This window comes from Rhamphochromis longiceps, linkage group LG23, assembly GCF_057381845.1.
Source record: "Rhamphochromis longiceps isolate RC_006_pf linkage group LG23, R_longiceps_female_GT1.1, whole genome shotgun sequence".
Taxonomy (NCBI): Eukaryota; Metazoa; Chordata; class Actinopteri; order Cichliformes; family Cichlidae; genus Rhamphochromis; species Rhamphochromis longiceps.
In genome coordinates, this window is record NC_140578.1 from 43084364 (window position 1) to 43100871 (window position 16508).

General features: G+C 39.9%; 1 protein-coding gene across 1 annotated transcript; it reads right to left on the reverse strand.

Moving 5' to 3' along the window:
- Positions 1-2527: 2527 nt before the first annotated feature.
- LOC146642732 (OX-2 membrane glycoprotein-like) lies at positions 2528-11067 on the reverse strand. Its single transcript, XM_085398468.1, has 7 exons — positions 11013-11067; positions 5424-5762; positions 5011-5340; positions 4896-4934; positions 4696-4795; positions 2989-3039; positions 2528-2738 (listed from the first exon to the last, which is right to left on the reverse strand). Exons 1-7 carry the CDS (start codon positions 11065-11067, stop codon positions 2606-2608), a joined length of 1047 nt encoding a protein of 348 aa, XP_085254594.1. The 3' UTR covers positions 2528-2605.
- Positions 11068-16508: the final 5441 nt, after the last annotated feature.

The following is a 16508-nucleotide window of genomic DNA, read 5'->3' on the forward strand; positions in this document are numbered from 1 at the left end:
TTTAATTAAGGGAGAGATTAATGGACAGTGTCCGTGTCAATGAATGCCATCGGTGGTTTGTCAGAGATAATATTCTCATTTTGTAACTCTGTCACAGCGCATTACCTTCATTAGATAGTTGGAGGATCGAGGGTCTGCAGAATGACACGCAGATTGTAAAATCTTCTGTGTATCTTGTTTCATCCCTGGGGAGACGCCACAGTTTCATTCCTTCATTAATGCTCAGCTTGTAGTTTTTATCACTCTAATGCATAAGAGTCCTCTGATTGCAGCACATGTATGTAGATGAAACATGTTGCTTTCACTATATTAAAGGAGAGGAAATGTTCAAGTCTGAAGTCACAAAAATCTGCTGTTCCAGTTCCTCCTGTAAGATGGACTAATATCACTAAATTATCCATTTAGCCCTACGACAGACTGGCGAACTGTCCAGGGTGTACCCTGCCTCTCGCCCTATGACAGCTGGGATAGGCTCCAGCGCCCCCCGTGACCCTGAAAATGATAAGCGGAAGCGAACGGATGGATGGATATCCATTTATGACTGTTACATGCTGTTGTTGTGTGGCCATTGCCTTGAAATACGTGAAATATCCATCCATCCATCCATCCATCTTCATCCGCTTTATCCGAGGCCGGGTCACGGGGCCAGCAGCCTAAGCAGAGAGGCCCAGACCTCCCTCTCCCCAGCCACCTCCTCCAGCTTATCCGGGGGAATACCAAGGCGTTCCCAGGCCAGCCGAGAGATATAATCTCTCCAGCGTGTCCTGGGTCTGCCCCGGGGCCTCCTCCCGGTGGGACATGCCTGGAACACCTCACCCAGGAGGCGCCCAGGAGGCATCCTTGTCAGATGCCCGAACCACCTCACCTGATTCCTTTCGATGTGGAGCAGCAGCTGCTCTACTCTGAGCCCCTCCCGGATGGCCGAACTTCTCACCCTATCTCTAAGGGAGAGGCCAGCCACCCTTCGGAGGAAGCTCATTTCCGCCGCTTGTATCTGCGATCTCGTTCTTTCGGTCACTACCCACAGCTCGTGGCCATAGGTGAGGGTAGGGACGTAGATCGACCGGTAAATTGAGAGCTTCGCTTTTACACTCAGCTCCCTCTTCACCACGACGGACCGGTGCAGCGTCCGCATTACTGCAGCTGCAGCCCCAATCCGTCTGTCGATCTCCGGCTCCCTTCTCCCATCACTCGTGAACAAGACCCGAGATACTTGAACTCCTCCACTTGGGGCAGGAACTCATCCCCGACCCGGAGTGGGCACTCCACCCTTTTCCGGCTGAGAACCATGGCCTCAGATTTGGAGGTGCTGATCCTCATTCCCGCTGCTTCACACTCGGCTGCGAACCGTTCCAGTGCGAGCTGGAGGCCCTCACCCGATGAAGCCAACAGAACCACATCATCCGCAAAAAGCAGATGACGTGAAATATATTATTATTATATTAATGAAATAATTATGTATTTTAAATACAGTTGGAAAATGCTTCAAACATTGATAAGAAGAATCCACACAATAAAACAAACAAACAAACAAACATGTCCAAACAAGCAATTTAAGACAGGACAGCTTTACTGTCAGTGTGCGAGGACAAAGTTACAGCAAACATCCCTCCTGGAATGAGGCATGTGATTAGCAAAATATGAAAAGACATTATTTATCATCCAACAAAAGGTTTAAGATTTAACATTGGATCTCTAACTCTTTCTCTCTCTCTCTCTCTCTCTCTCACACACACACACACACACACACACACACACACACACACACACACACACACACACACACACACACACTAACAAATCAGCTAAAAACATTAAGCTTGGTGGTTTTCATGTGACCATCATGAGGCTTATGCGCAAGTTCACTAAGGAAGCTCTGTAGTCACACGTCTGTCTGCTTCCCGGGTGTTTGGCAGCTAATGTAAGTTTTACATCACTTCCACTTTCCCATGCTTGTCAAGCTGGTTGTGACATCATGGGTCTAGTCCAATCAGCACTCAGCCCTCCTTCTTTAGGCCAATCAGCCTTCACTCCATGTACTTAAAATCTCACTGCGCATCTGTGATTCTTCTTTTTAGATGCCTTCGTACAACCCACCTCCTCCCCATCGCCACCACCTTTCACTCATCTCTGTCAGGCGCCATTCAAGCCTCCATCTTCATCTCCACCACCAGCATCTATACTCTGGGGGTCCTTCCCTAATCGCTATCACAGCTGTGATTGTGTTCTGCTGCGCTGGACCATCGGAGTCTAACCACCAATGCATGAACTAGACGCGTGGTTTCTCTCTCTCTGTCTTTAGCTGTTGGTCACATTTATTTGCAAGTCAGCTGCAGGTTGATGATCCTAAACTATTTCAGCCGTCACACGCTGATGTTGAACTCCACCCGCTGCATCATATCTGCACCTAAATGGCAACTTGAAACAATACTTAAATCTTCATTTCATACATGTAAAGTGACACAATGCATCATTAATGATATATCAGCATCAATGATAACTGAATAATAATAATAACCTGTCGGTAAACTATTAACATAATCACATCAGTGGTTTATAACACAAAGATGTTTTTAATCTCCAGTCACATCAACAATACATTTGTTCAGCACTGCTCAAAATTCAGTCTTCCTGCTGCTTCTGATGAGAACATCAGGTTGTTGTCTTGGTGATTTCTCTCAAACGCTCCTTCGTTTCTGACCTCGCTGCCCTCTGCTGTGAATAAAGATGCTTCAGTCCTTCAATGAAAATAAGAAATAGTTTTATTTGATCACATGATTAAAGTACTCTGAGAAATAGCCTGGACAGAGGAAAGTGAGCAAAGTGTTTAAGTGTTTGTGGTTGGTGTTAGATTAGGCTTGAAATTAAAATGATAACAGAGGACTATGGACACTTATTAGAAGAAATGAAAAATGAAAATAAAAAAGAGCCCGAAGGAAGATTAAAAAATGTCAACAGTGCAGAAAAACAGTATAAAGAGTGACTTACTCCTGACTGTCTCTGATCTTAGTTTCAGATGTCTTATTTATCTTGAGATTCCTGTGTGAAAAACGGAAAAATTTTAAAACAGTTAAAGCTGCAGAAACATTTACAGGGAGTGCAGAATTATTAGGCAAGTTGTATTTTTGAGGAATAATGTTATTATTGAACAACAACCATGTTCTCAATGAACCCAAAAAACTCATTAATATCAAAGCTGAATGTTTTTGGAAGTAGTTTTTAGTTTGTTTTTAGTTTTAGCTATTTTAGGGGGACATCTGTGTGTGCAGGTGACTATTACTGTGCATAATTATTAGGCAACTTAACAAAAAACAAATATATACCCATTTCAATTATTTATTTTTACCAGTGAAACCAATATAACATCTCCACATTCATAAATATACATTTCTGACATTCAAAAACAAAACAAAAACAAATCAGCGACCAATATAGCCACCTTTCTTTGCAAGGACACTCAAAAGCCTGCCATCCATGGATCCTGTCAGTGTTTTGATCTGTTCACCATCAACATTGCGTGCAGCAGCAACCACAGCCTCCCAGACACTGTTCAGAGAGGTGTACTGTTTTCCCTCCTTGTAAATCTCACATTTGATGATGGACCACAGGTTCTCAATGGGGTTCAGATCAGGTGAACAAGGAGGCCATGTCATTAGTTTTTCTTCTTTTATACCCTTTCTTGCCAGCCACGCTGTGGAGTACTTGGACGCGTGTGATGGAGCATTGTCCTGCATGAAAATCATGTTTTTCTTGAAGGATGCAGACTTCTTCCTGTACCACTGCTTGAAGAAGGTGTCTTCCAGAAACTGGCAGTAGGACTGGGAGTTGAGCTTGACTCCATCCTCAACCCGAAAAGGCCCCACAAGCTCATCTTTGATGATACCAGCCCAAACCAGTACTCCACCTCCACCTTGCTGCGTCTGAGTCGGACTGGAGCTCTCTGCCTTTACCAATCCAGCCACGGGCCCATCCATCTGGCCCATCAAGACTCACTCTCATTTCATCAGTCCATAAAACCTTAGAAAAATCAGTCTTGAGATATTTCTTGGCCCAGTCTTGACGTTTCAGCTTGTGTGTCTTGTTCAGTGGTGGTCGTCTTTCAGCCTTTCTTACCTTGGCCATGTCTCTGAGTATTGCACACCTTGTGCTTTTGGGCACTCCAGTGATGTTGCAGCTCTGAAATATGGCCAAACTGGTGGCAAGTGGCATCTTGGCAGCTGCACGCTTGACTTTTTTCAGTTCATGGGCAGTTATTTTGCGCCTTGGTTTTTCCACACGCTTCTTGTGACCCTGTTGACTATTTTGAATGAAACGCTTGATTGGTCGATGATCACGCTTCAGAAGCTTTGCAATTTTGAGACTGCTGCATCCCTCTGCAAGATATCTCACTATTTTTGACTTTTCTGAGCCTGTCAAGTCCTTCTTTTGACCCATTTTGCCAAAGGAAAGGACGTTGCCTAATAATTATGCACACCTGATATAGGGTGTTGATGTCATTAGACCACACCCCTTCTCATTACAGAGATGCACATCACCTAATATGCTTAATTGGTAGTAGGCTTTCGAGCCTATACAGCTTGGAGTAAGACAACATGCATGAAGAGGATGATGTGGACAAAATACTCATTTGCCTAATAATTCTGCACTCCCTGTATCAGGAGAAAATGCAACACAGACACGTTTTAATAGGATTACCTGTTGTGAGATTTTGTTCTATGATGGACAAAGATGAGTGCAGCAACACAACTAAAGGCAACCAGCAACACAGAGGACAGAATGACTGAAATCCTGATTGCTTTTGAGAAAACAGAGGAAAGAAGGAAAAATTAATTCAAACATAAAATAAAAAAAGATGGAAAAAAACTGAACTCAAAAACATACAAATGTGAATTCACCTAAATTTCTGCGTTTAGATCCAAAGTCTTCATCTAGACCTGGAAAAAAAAGGAAACATTACAATCACAGTGTAATCATCAATTATAAATCAGTGACTTTAAAAGAGTTTCTCACCATCACCATCATCATCATCATCATCACCATCACCACTACCATCATCAGGAATCGTCACCATCACCTCTCTGTGAGGAGCAGAGAGCACTCGTGCTGCACATCCCACCTGTGTGCTGTGTTTACGTGAACCTGAGAGCACAGCTGTAGTGGTGACAGTGAATGTAGCGTTGGTGTTGGACAACCTGACAGTGTTGTACTGTGAGAAGCTGAGGTCTTGTTGTGAGACACTGAGTGTTACAGTGGGAGCAGGTCGACCAGTGGCTGAACAGGAAATAACCCACTCTTCAGTAGAGTTTGACTCTCTGACATCAACAACAGGTTCATGCAGCTCTGTGAAGGATCAGGAAATATCATCACATCACTATATTATTTTTAGTCTCCTCTTGTTGGTTAAAGAAGGTAAAAGTTCTTACCATAAACTCGGAGGCAGGTTCTACCTGTGAAGGCTCCTTCAGGATAAGTGTTAAACAGACAGCGATAGCATCCTTCATCCTGCTCTGTTACATTCCTGATGACTATGGAGCAGTTCTGTAGTCCAGTGTATTTAAACTCAACTTTATCTGTAAAGCCATCATTCACTCTCTGACCAAAGTACTTGTTGTAGGTGGCAACATTTGTCTCCACATCACGTGAGATTTTCTGCCATGTGACCTGAAGGACGTCTTTAGTCTCTAAGAGCTGACAGCTGAATTCAGCATCTTCTCCCACTGCTGCCAGCACAGTCTGCTGTGTTTGGATCACTGCTGTTAGAGCTGCACAAACAAATAGACATGTGAGGCATGAGCACCAAGTGTGTGTCTGCTACTTATCAGCTGCAATAAAACCTGTAGGCATCTCACTGTAAAGTTTTTCATAATCACGTTTTGAGTGTATTTTCTATTTCTTATGTTATATTGGAAGTCTGTTTACTTCTTGTTTGGTTATTATTAGTAAGGAGTTAGTTGAGTTTCAGTCTAGTTTAGGTTTTATCTATGTCCCCGTGTTTGTCAGTCTTTTTCTGTATTTTGTGTCAGTCTTTCATGTGTTTCTTGTCTGCGTGTTTCAGGTTATCAAGCTTGTCTTCTCGTGTCCAGTCTCTCCAGCTTTCCTGCTTTATTTCGAGGAGTCCAGTGTTTCCATGTTCAGTGTGTTTTGTTTTACTTCCCCTTGTGGCGTAATGTTCATTTGTATCAGCCGTGTCTCCACTTCCATCGTTACCTTTGTTTGGATTATTTCATAGTTATGTTGGTTGCATGTTCCTGTCCAGTTTCATGTCCATGTCCGTTGTCATCATCTTCATAGATAGTTTTAGTTTTTCCCAGTTTAGGTTTTAGTTTTGTTTCGCCCTAATGTCATCTTGCCTGGTTTTCTGTTTTTTGTGTCAGCCACAATAAAGGCTCACTTTTGGTTAAACTTCAGTACATTTCTCCTGCGCCTGCTTTTGAGTCCGTTCCTTAAACACACGGCCGCTCAGCTGTGTCAAATGTTAAAAACGTTGCCCCTTCAGTGGTCCTCTAGAAGTCTGGGGCCCGGTTCTCCTTCATGCTTGCTTCATAGGGTTTTTTTTAATTAATTTGTGCTTCGTACACAACAGCATTGGTACAATTAATGTTAAATATTCTTTTATTCTCCTCAACTCTAAAACTATACTAAAATATAACGACAGCATCCATCTTGTCATAAAACGACTAAACAGCTGATACATGAACAAAATAACTCACAAGCTTTCAAATTTGAGCATTTTTATTTCCTTGAAATCAGGTTGCCCTCATGTAAATGTGTTTATTTACATTCATTCAAGGAGCTCCCAGGTGTTAAATTCAAACAGGACACCTGACAAACAAAAAATGTCATATTTAACGATATGTTCACATTTAATAATATCCAGAGTACCTTTTAGTTAGAATCACTGCCTTGTGGTAGGTTTGCCTCAGCCAAATGGTTAAGGTGTGGTTTACATCCATGTCTGTCCACTTATGGTACAGTATACACATGTAGTCAGTTATAGCCAAACACCTTTGATTACTGAATTACGTTCACTTCATTAATGAAGTGAATGTAATTCACATTTGTCTGAACATTTGTCTGAGATTAACTCTTTGGGGTCTTTACCTTACAATATAACATACTTGACTGTTTAAGTGGTGCCACATGATTAAAACTGAACAGATCTAAAGAAGATGTTCCTGAACTTTGGGTTTATTCGAACAGGACGGATGGATAACCACAGAACTTTTTCCCATATGATAACTAAAACACAAAATAAATTAAGACAGATTACTGTCCCAAACTTAAAGATAAAAGTTCATTTACTGGACTTGTTTTGTCAGTGAAGAGCAAAGTACAATTAGAAGTGCTTGTTCTGATGAAAAGTTAAACTGTAGCAGCGTAGTGAATAAGGATCTGTGTCCACGAATCCTCAGCAGTGACAACACTTACATCATAGTTCAAAATCCTTAATCTTTCACATCTTTCTCTCCACGGGGTTCAAATGCTCTTAGCTGTTTAAGTAGAGGAAAAAGTCTGACATATTTCACGGCCATTAAATGTTAGACAAGGCTCTGAAAACGAGGTTACGGTTACAAACAAAAACCTCTGCTTGTGCGCACAGACCCTAAATCACAATAAATAAGACAATAGTAAGACAAATTACTACAAAGTGACACCAGAGGCTGGAGAAGAGCAAGCATAAAGTGACACATTGTGTGTGCACAATTTCTCTTGTTACCACTCTTCATATACCAGTGTGACAAAGTCCTGAATGCAGCCTGCATGTTAGTCCATCAAGGTCCATCTGAGCTTTAAATAAATCTCAGGCTCAGCCATTGAGACTAGTCGCAATTTATTCTGAGGAAAAAAAGAGAAACAACAACACATTTTTAAAAAGTTTGTATTTTTATAATTTTTTTTACTTTGAACATAAACAACAGAAACAAAAAAAGGATTAGGGCTGTGCGATATGACGATATATATTAGATGACGATATAAAAATTTCTATCGTTTCATATTATACACTATTGTTTGTTTTGTGCTGTTGCAAAATAAACTGTTTACGGCAATATTTTTTTCATGGTTTTGATGGTCACTGTAGTTGCTATATTATTTCTTAAAGTTCTCTCCTTCTCTTATACTTATACTATACAATAACCACACTATGGACGGACACGGGACTGTTTTTACGCGTACTTTCGTTACCAACAATGACGGTAAAACCATCGTGTGGCTCCGCCGTCCACTTGTTTATTTTCCACAAAAACCTTTCACAATAAAGCTCAAGTTTCTGTTGAGACTTTTCAAAATAAACTGAAATGATATACATTATTCTCAAACATAAAATTTCAGAATATGCATCAAACAAATGACCTCAAATAAAAACATCAAGTAACTATAAATGGCGCTTACAGTCACCACGCAGATGAAGGCACAGAGAATACCAGCATGGCCAGCAAGGATGAGGCAGAACCAGCTAGCTCCAAACAGAAGGACCAGTCAAAACAAATCGAGGACCTTATTGTTAAACGAGAGGCTACCTCTGTAGCATGGACATGGTTTGAAAAGTCTGACACGCCCCAGAAAACTGTACTATGCAAATTATGCCACAAACTGGTCCCCACCACCACTCAAACACGACAAACCTCTTTAACCACCTACACAAGAATCACATGAAAGAGTTTCGAGAGAGTTTACGAATGAAAAGCAAAAAAGAGCCGTCAGGTGCTCAAAATAATCCTTAGACTCAAACGTTAGAACAGGCTTTTCCTCGCAGCACGCCGTGTAATAAATACTCAGAAAGAAAATGGCGGCCGTTTAAACTCATGTCTAAAAATGTATAGTTTCACGCATTGATCAAAACACTCGACTCCAGGTCGAAACAGGACCCCAGCTGAAAACACTTCACATAAGTCGAGTTGCCCGAGAATCACAGAATTTACAGAAAATGCACTATTTTGTGATATATATCGTTATCAGGAGAGAAATGTCTTATATTGGGATGTGAGACTTTGGTCATATCACGCAGCCCTACAAAGGATTATAATTCACGTTGAGTTGCATACACATAACACCATTCTGTTGCAACAAAAGCAGTTTATAATTAAAGTAACATACATACCTTGAAAAACTAAATCAACCACAACATTAAACTCACCTTGTGTTTGTAGAGAAGGTGATCAGGGTTTTTCTTCATTTCCTGAGACCAGCTGCTCTGGATCATCACCAGCTTGTATCTTCGTCTTTTTTTTCACACGGGGAAGTCTTTCCTTTTCTTGGCCATTGCTCTGCACTGGAAAACCAAAGTGTGTGATCAAAGGTGAAATAAGGGATATTTTTCCACTGCAGGACTTAGAGTGCTTCAAGTAGTGATACCTGTTGATCCATTTCTCAAATAATCTGTAAGGATATGGATTTTTAAGAAAGATACAAATATCTCTGCTTATATTTGGCTAAAAGCTTGATATAGACACAACAGTTTATAATATGTCAGGATCCCCCACAAGGCATATAAAGCCCCTGCACACCAGCACTGCGCTTACATTATAGTTCAATCAATAAATAGTTATTATTGATTTATTATTGAATTCTTTTAGTAATAATTATTAGTATTTAATCACATTAGCACAGTGGGTAACAAAAATATTCCACATACTAGAAATGCTGCTCAACATTTCATAAATTACATTTTCAACAAATGTTGGAGTAAAAACACAGTTACAGGGAAAATGTGTCTGTCTGTAAATATTAACTAAACATTTCTATGTGCTACAAAATAGACATAATTGTAAATGTGCTGAGGTGAAACTATACTTTCAATAATATTACCACTACAGCCTGCTAACCACCGAAATAATCTATGCTGGTCAGCTAGCTAAAAGTCTTTACTTTAGCAGCCCAAATCAGAGGCTAACATTAGTAATACCCAGAGAGACACAGACAGCTAACTATAATATTTATGAAAACTGGTTCAGCCACTGAAGGACAAAACCGGTGGTATCACAGTAAAAATTATTTTTAACATTAATTAAAATGGAAAGCTTAAGTCATGTTAAACCTAACTAACGATTATTTAAAAAATGAGTCAGCAAAATATTCCTGACTTGTCTGGAGACAGCCGAAACCAGTTAACAAATAAATTAACAATTCTTTCTAAATAAAAATACGTGGTCTTTTGAAAAACATTATTTTAATAAAAGAAAACATGAGTTTTAATACTTACCACAGAGATTTTAAGGCTCTTGCACTTACTTTTCACTCCTTTTCGGGTTCTTTTTCCCCACAATGCATTGCAGTAGTTGAGACATACAGAAAAATACCTGTAAATGACTAATACGGAAAATTCCTTCACGTTTATACAGTAGATTGTACTGTATTTTTTTTTTACAGTGTATAACAATCAAGTGGACCAGTACAGCATAAGGTCCACTTGGGAAAATAAATCTGTTGGCCATTTTTCTTGGCTTTCAGACAGTAATTCTGATTACTACAGTTCTGGAAAGGACAGGGAAAAAATAATGATAATAGTAATTCTTAGTTGTAGTATGAAAATGGCCTATCTCATATTTTGTTATCTAACATAAAAAGTGGGAATCAATTAAACATTATGTTTTTACAAAATGAACAATACTCATACTGTACCAAACATCTCCTGACTGCTGAAGATTTTAATAAATACTAGAATGGTGTATTGGGTATACTCCAGTGATAATGTTGTAGAGTAAAAAAAAAATATGGGAAGAGAAAATTAATTAACAAACATGTTCATTAAACCAGTATTAAGAACAGTTTTTTCTTCCGTGTGGAGCATCAGCTGCAGTAAACGCTTAATGAAAATAATCCATATTCACAGAAATAAAATCTAATGTCTCCACTGTTCGTATAGAATCTCTCATGGCTTCAGATGAAAAACAAAAATCATACTTGTGACCTCTTTGAGATCAGTTTCTAATAATTACGAGTGAAACGTTTTTTCTTCACCCATCCACAAAACAGCTTTAAAAACAAAACTGAGAATAGTGAACACAGCTTACCTTCAGAACAGACCATTAGAAGAGAAAGCAAATATACAATTGCACCATCCGCCATGCTGTAAAGAGAGTAACACGAGCTGTTTCTATAGTGTGCGTTTGGTATTTTAAAGACATAAAAAGAAAATTACATTAAGTGGTTCTTACATATGAGGTGGGGGGAATTCCACGCAGTTGTGGAATTTTTCTGTGTTGTTTTTGCTCACGTGTAGTGTTGGCTCATTTTTTAGAAACTTTATTTCACCACAGCAGCAAGTTTATTTATCCCAGGTAGATAAAAATAACCCATATTCAGTCTGTGAACGTTCCGATGTATTATTAGGGGCAAATTAAGAAGAAAAAAAAATTGATGTTGAGAATAAAGTTCAAATCATGACATGCCTACAACGCCTTGGGATTGTCACGAGGTGTTCTCTGTGAAGAAAAACCCCTTCTAAAACCGGAAGATCAGTGGAGGATTCAAGGCAATAGAGAATATAAAAACTAAGTTTCTAAAAAATAAATTATTTCACATGAAAACAACAATAAAATCCCCGCAGGGGCAAGGCTCCGAACTCCGCTATCCTGTGCTCAACGTTCGTGTCTCCTGTCTCGTTGTCTCCCGAGATAGGACGTCCTTCTGTCACTGAACTGCTCACCACTGAGGCTGTTTCTCAAGACTAAATACAAAATCTACAGGAATTATGTACAGATTTAGTTCTTTATTATAAATGATCAGGATAGTGATGGTAAATTTGATTCTTTTTACTGAATTGAGTTTTAATGAGTCACTCACCAAAGTGAATCGGGTTTTTTGAGTCATTTGATTCACTGAGTCAGTTGACCAAAGAGTGCAAAAAATGTACATTTTCACTCAAACTTAATTTGTTTCTCTTTTCATGTAAATCCTACTGCTAAGATGAATGATTCTAAAAGAAAACAACTATTATATAGAGCAAAAAAGAGCAAAAACATTTCTAAAATTAAGCAATTTCCTATCAAAATTGCTTAATAAACATTTATTTATTTTTATTTTATTTTGTTTTATTTTTATTTTATTAGTATTTTCCTTAAATGTGTTAAATATATATTTTCTCATCTAAATGTCCACTGAGCTGTGAGCCAGGGGGCAGTAATACGCCTTAACATTCGTTGCCAACCAAGAAGAAGAAGAAGCTGTGAGCCAAGAGGGAGGGGGTGAGTGAGTGAGTGATTCGTTCGCTCTATGGTCGTGTCCAAATTCATGGGCTGCATCCTCCTGAGGCCGCATTTGTAGACCGATTACGGCATAGCGACGCGCCGAAGGCTGTCCAAATTCGTAGACTCCTCCGAATGCAGCCGACAAATGCGTCCTCCTTTTCCCCGAATTTGAAGGATGGGTCGGGTGTGTCCTTCGTGGCCTACCATATCCCAGAATTCATAGTGCGGCCCAGCCAAACTCCAGTTTCCAACAATGGCGGCCGCTACTAAGTTTTAAAATTACTCATACTAATCTTTCTGGGTCACAAAATAAACTTTTAACACATTTTCAGGCGAGAAAGTAGTTGTGTAAACATCAAATATCTGCTCGGTTTATCAAGATATCGCATATTTGCAAAAGTGCTTCGACGTTTTCGGAGGCATCTGCTACCCACCAGCTCGATAGCTAGCCGGGAGCTCGAGGGTTACTGATGCGGCCGAGAACGGCACAACTCCCGGCACATCATTTTCAGATCACCGTGGACTTTCGCTGCTCGGGTTAAACGTGATATATAAGTGACTTAGACAACCTAAAAATGTTATTGTTGGGCTTTTTTCAGTGTTTTGTTTGTTCGTCAGTAAATCGGTTTGGCTGAGATTAAAGTTATTAGATTAGATAAAATAAAACTTTATTAATCCCCCGGGTGGGTTCCTCCTTGGTTTTTACACAGCTGACTAAACGTCAAACAGAAAACTGATTAAACAGAAGTATGAGACAGTCGAGAATTTACGCCAGTGTCCCGTTATATTTTAGATAGCAAGGAGCAGACGGCTGAGTTTATTAAACTCCACCGAGACAGCAGTGACGCTAATCAGAAGGCTAGACCGTCCAATTTCACGGCCGTTTACTTCCGGCCTACCCGACCTTCTGAGGACCCGGCCCACGTAGACTGCGAAGGCCGGGTCCTCAGGAGGATGCAGCCCATGAATTTGATTCAGCACAGGAAGGAGGGGGTGAGTAGCTCAAATGTGCTGTTAGCATGTTAGCAGAGCAATGCTACTGTGAACCGAGGAGCTATTTTCTTGATATGAGCTTCTACTCAGGTTTTTTTCTTCCATTTAAGAGCAGAAATTTTTTTGTTACGATACTGGATGTTGTGTTTTTCTCCACAATTTCAATTATAAGCTAAATACATTGCTGCTAACAGCAACAGGGATGAGTCACTGAGTCAGTTGGGCTTGTGAATCATGATTCATGAGTTAGTAAAGTGATTCTCGAGTATTGAACGATTTGTTCATGATTCGCGCATCACTAATTCAGACGTTATTCTAAGTTTCGCAAACCGTTACTAAATCCGGCCCCAGATACTACTCTTAGAGCTGACTTTAATTTTCCACTTAAGTTGCAGACTTGCATTTTTTTTCGTTGGCTGACAATACTGGAATATTTCAGTCAGCTGGTTCCCATTATCGGACATCACGCGCACAGAGACTGCGTCATCTCAGGGTTTTTTCTCTTTCCTCTGCCACAGGTCTGAGTCTCTCCCTCCCTCTCTCTCTCTCTCTCTCTCTTTCACACACACATGCACACACACACACGCTATCACTCGTGTTTCGCGGACTTACCCGGAAACTTCCTCTTGCAGTTTCCTGTCTAGTTGCTTAGTTTAGTTTCTCAGAACTAGATTTGCGTGGGCAGCCTGAAACTGATGACTTATTGTGTGGTTGGTTCGCGGTCTGCTTCTTGTTTACATTTTGGCTGGGGCACCCATCTCTGTTTCTTTGTTTTTCTTCGTCCATTTTTAGTAACTATCGCTAAAAGCTTGTTGCATCTGTCCTTTGGGACATTAAGCAACATCGTACAACAACACGTTTTCCAACACAAGCTGACTCTTGCCTGGAAAGATCGAGCGCTGATGTCTCCTGACATACGAAAATTTAGGCAGACTGACAGTCAGCTGCTTCTTTCTGTTGTCAAAATGGAGTCAGAGGTTCGATTTAAATCAGACTAGTTTGCTTTTTTTGGCTGGCTGTACTGACATGCTGCAATAGTATTTTAATTTGAGGCTTTTGGTCTCATCCTTGTTGAACGTAAAATTTAAGTAACGTCACTCCGAGTCTTTAATAAGCTGCCAATTTGAGAAACTTTACAGCACGTTACTCATTATTATCCCCTATTCACTGAACATCCCGAAGCACTTCAGGCTTATTAACACTCTGAGCCAGAGTTTAACAAGTTTAATTCTGTGCTGCTGTTTCTGTTGCAGTCCTAAATTTTAGTGTTACAATATAACAGTAGCACCCAACCCAACACCACAACTGAAGGGTGTCATGATCTGGATGTATGACTGGAAAATTTCTAGTGATGGGATTTCCGGCTCTTTTTAGAGAACTGGCTCTTTCGGCTCCCAACCGGCTCTTGAGGTTGTTTTGTTGCTTTGATTAATTTATTATTAACAACAACATAAAATTATGCACAAAAGGAATTACTAATGTAAAAAAACCCTGTGGTTTTATTTATATATGTTTATATATAAATATATGCGGTGGCCCCTTGAGACAAAGCACGTACAAACTCCAAAACACATTTCTAGCTTTAACTGAACTTCCAAAACAGAGCTACCTAGATCACTTAAATTACACAATTGAAAGCATGTGTGTATTGTTTGTGAATTTATACACAAGCACTCATATATATTCAAATAATTTAAAAAATGTTCATTTACCTGTTACTACCACACACTACCACACAACACTGCGCCTAGCATCCTGGAGCACTTCTGTTGTGTTTTGTACGTACTTCGGAGTTTTTAACTGTTTTGGAGTTTTTACGTGCTTTGTCTGTAGGGGCCACCGTAAATATAGTTTTATTTATTCACTCCACATAAAATGTAATAAATAAATCATATGATACAATAACCAGCTATTTACATTTCAACTTTTAACTATTTAATTTTCAGCTTTTTCCTTTTAAACAAATTTAAAGTGAAACAACACAAAACATTGCAAACCACAACACAATTAAATATAAATTAAAATATGAAAACTAAAAGAACATGCATATTCTCTGTCATATAGGCCTGCATGAATAAACTTTCTGAATCCTTTATCATCCGCAACCGAAAATAGTTGTGGATGATTACTATACCTTTCTAATGTGACGTTGTTGTCCCTGGCTCTCTTTCTCTGTCTCTCCCTCCAGCTCTGTTCCTGTGCTACTGCTAATGTAACTACTGCCCCTCCCACCTCTTCCCAGCGCAAAGCACAAGGCTCGCATGCGTGCGGAGTGAAGCGGAAAAAAAGTGCGAGAGAGGGTGAGAGAAAGAAAAACAAAAATCCACAGCTCCCAATAAGGAACCAGCTCGCCTCGTTCGCTTCAAAGACTTGGCTCTAAGAGCCGTTTCATTCACGACCGACACATCACAAAAAATTTCATCAGGCACCTGAGTTCCTTGGTCTGCACCCCTGGGCGGAGCCAGCATCTCTCCTGCAATCCCGCACACCTGAAGCTGATTCTGGGTAATAAGGTTGAGGTTTTAAGGTCCACTCAGACTCTCCTTTGCCGCCAGTTTGTCATCGACTTCACGTTGGTGTCTGTTTTGGCAGTAGGTTTTGACTAGTGATGGCCAAATGAAGCTTTCTGAAGCACTGAAGCTTGTATCGAAAAACGGTTCATTACTCGAAGCTTTTCAACACAGTCCTCTCTGGTGACATCTGGTGGCCAGAAATATGAAGCGCAGCTTGAATCCACAAAATAAAACCAACTGCTTCATTATGATTGCCCACTCTACAGAGTGGAATTCTGTCTGATATTGGGCCGCTGTTGTGTTGCTTTGAACGTGTATTCTTTGGTGGTTAAAAAAATGTGTTTTATTTGTTTAATAAATAATTTTGATCAGTAAACTCTCCTTGTTTAAACATGCGCCATGGTTTGGTCTTCCTTTGCTTGTGACTTCTTGATGTTGGTAAATACAATAATTGAAAAATACCACATTACATATAATATACATATAATAAGGTACAACACATTATGGAGTAGGCTTCTGCTGTGAGGTCCTGCCTCCATGCACTTGTGCATGTGCTAGACGGGTATATTTATAAATAATATTATATTAGGGAAATTTTCCAAGACATATTTTTGACCTGGGGGTAGAATTGATTGTGAACTGGAAAGGGAAAATGCTTATGAACTTGCAAATTAAAAACAAATTAAAAAGTAGCCCTTTTTCATTTTTATTTAAGAAGAGAATTTGTTCTAGTGTGCGATGGCCGAACCTGTTCCTTTTCGTGGAGATAATTTATCGTGCCTTAAGGAACATCCCTTCACACAGATGCAGTTAT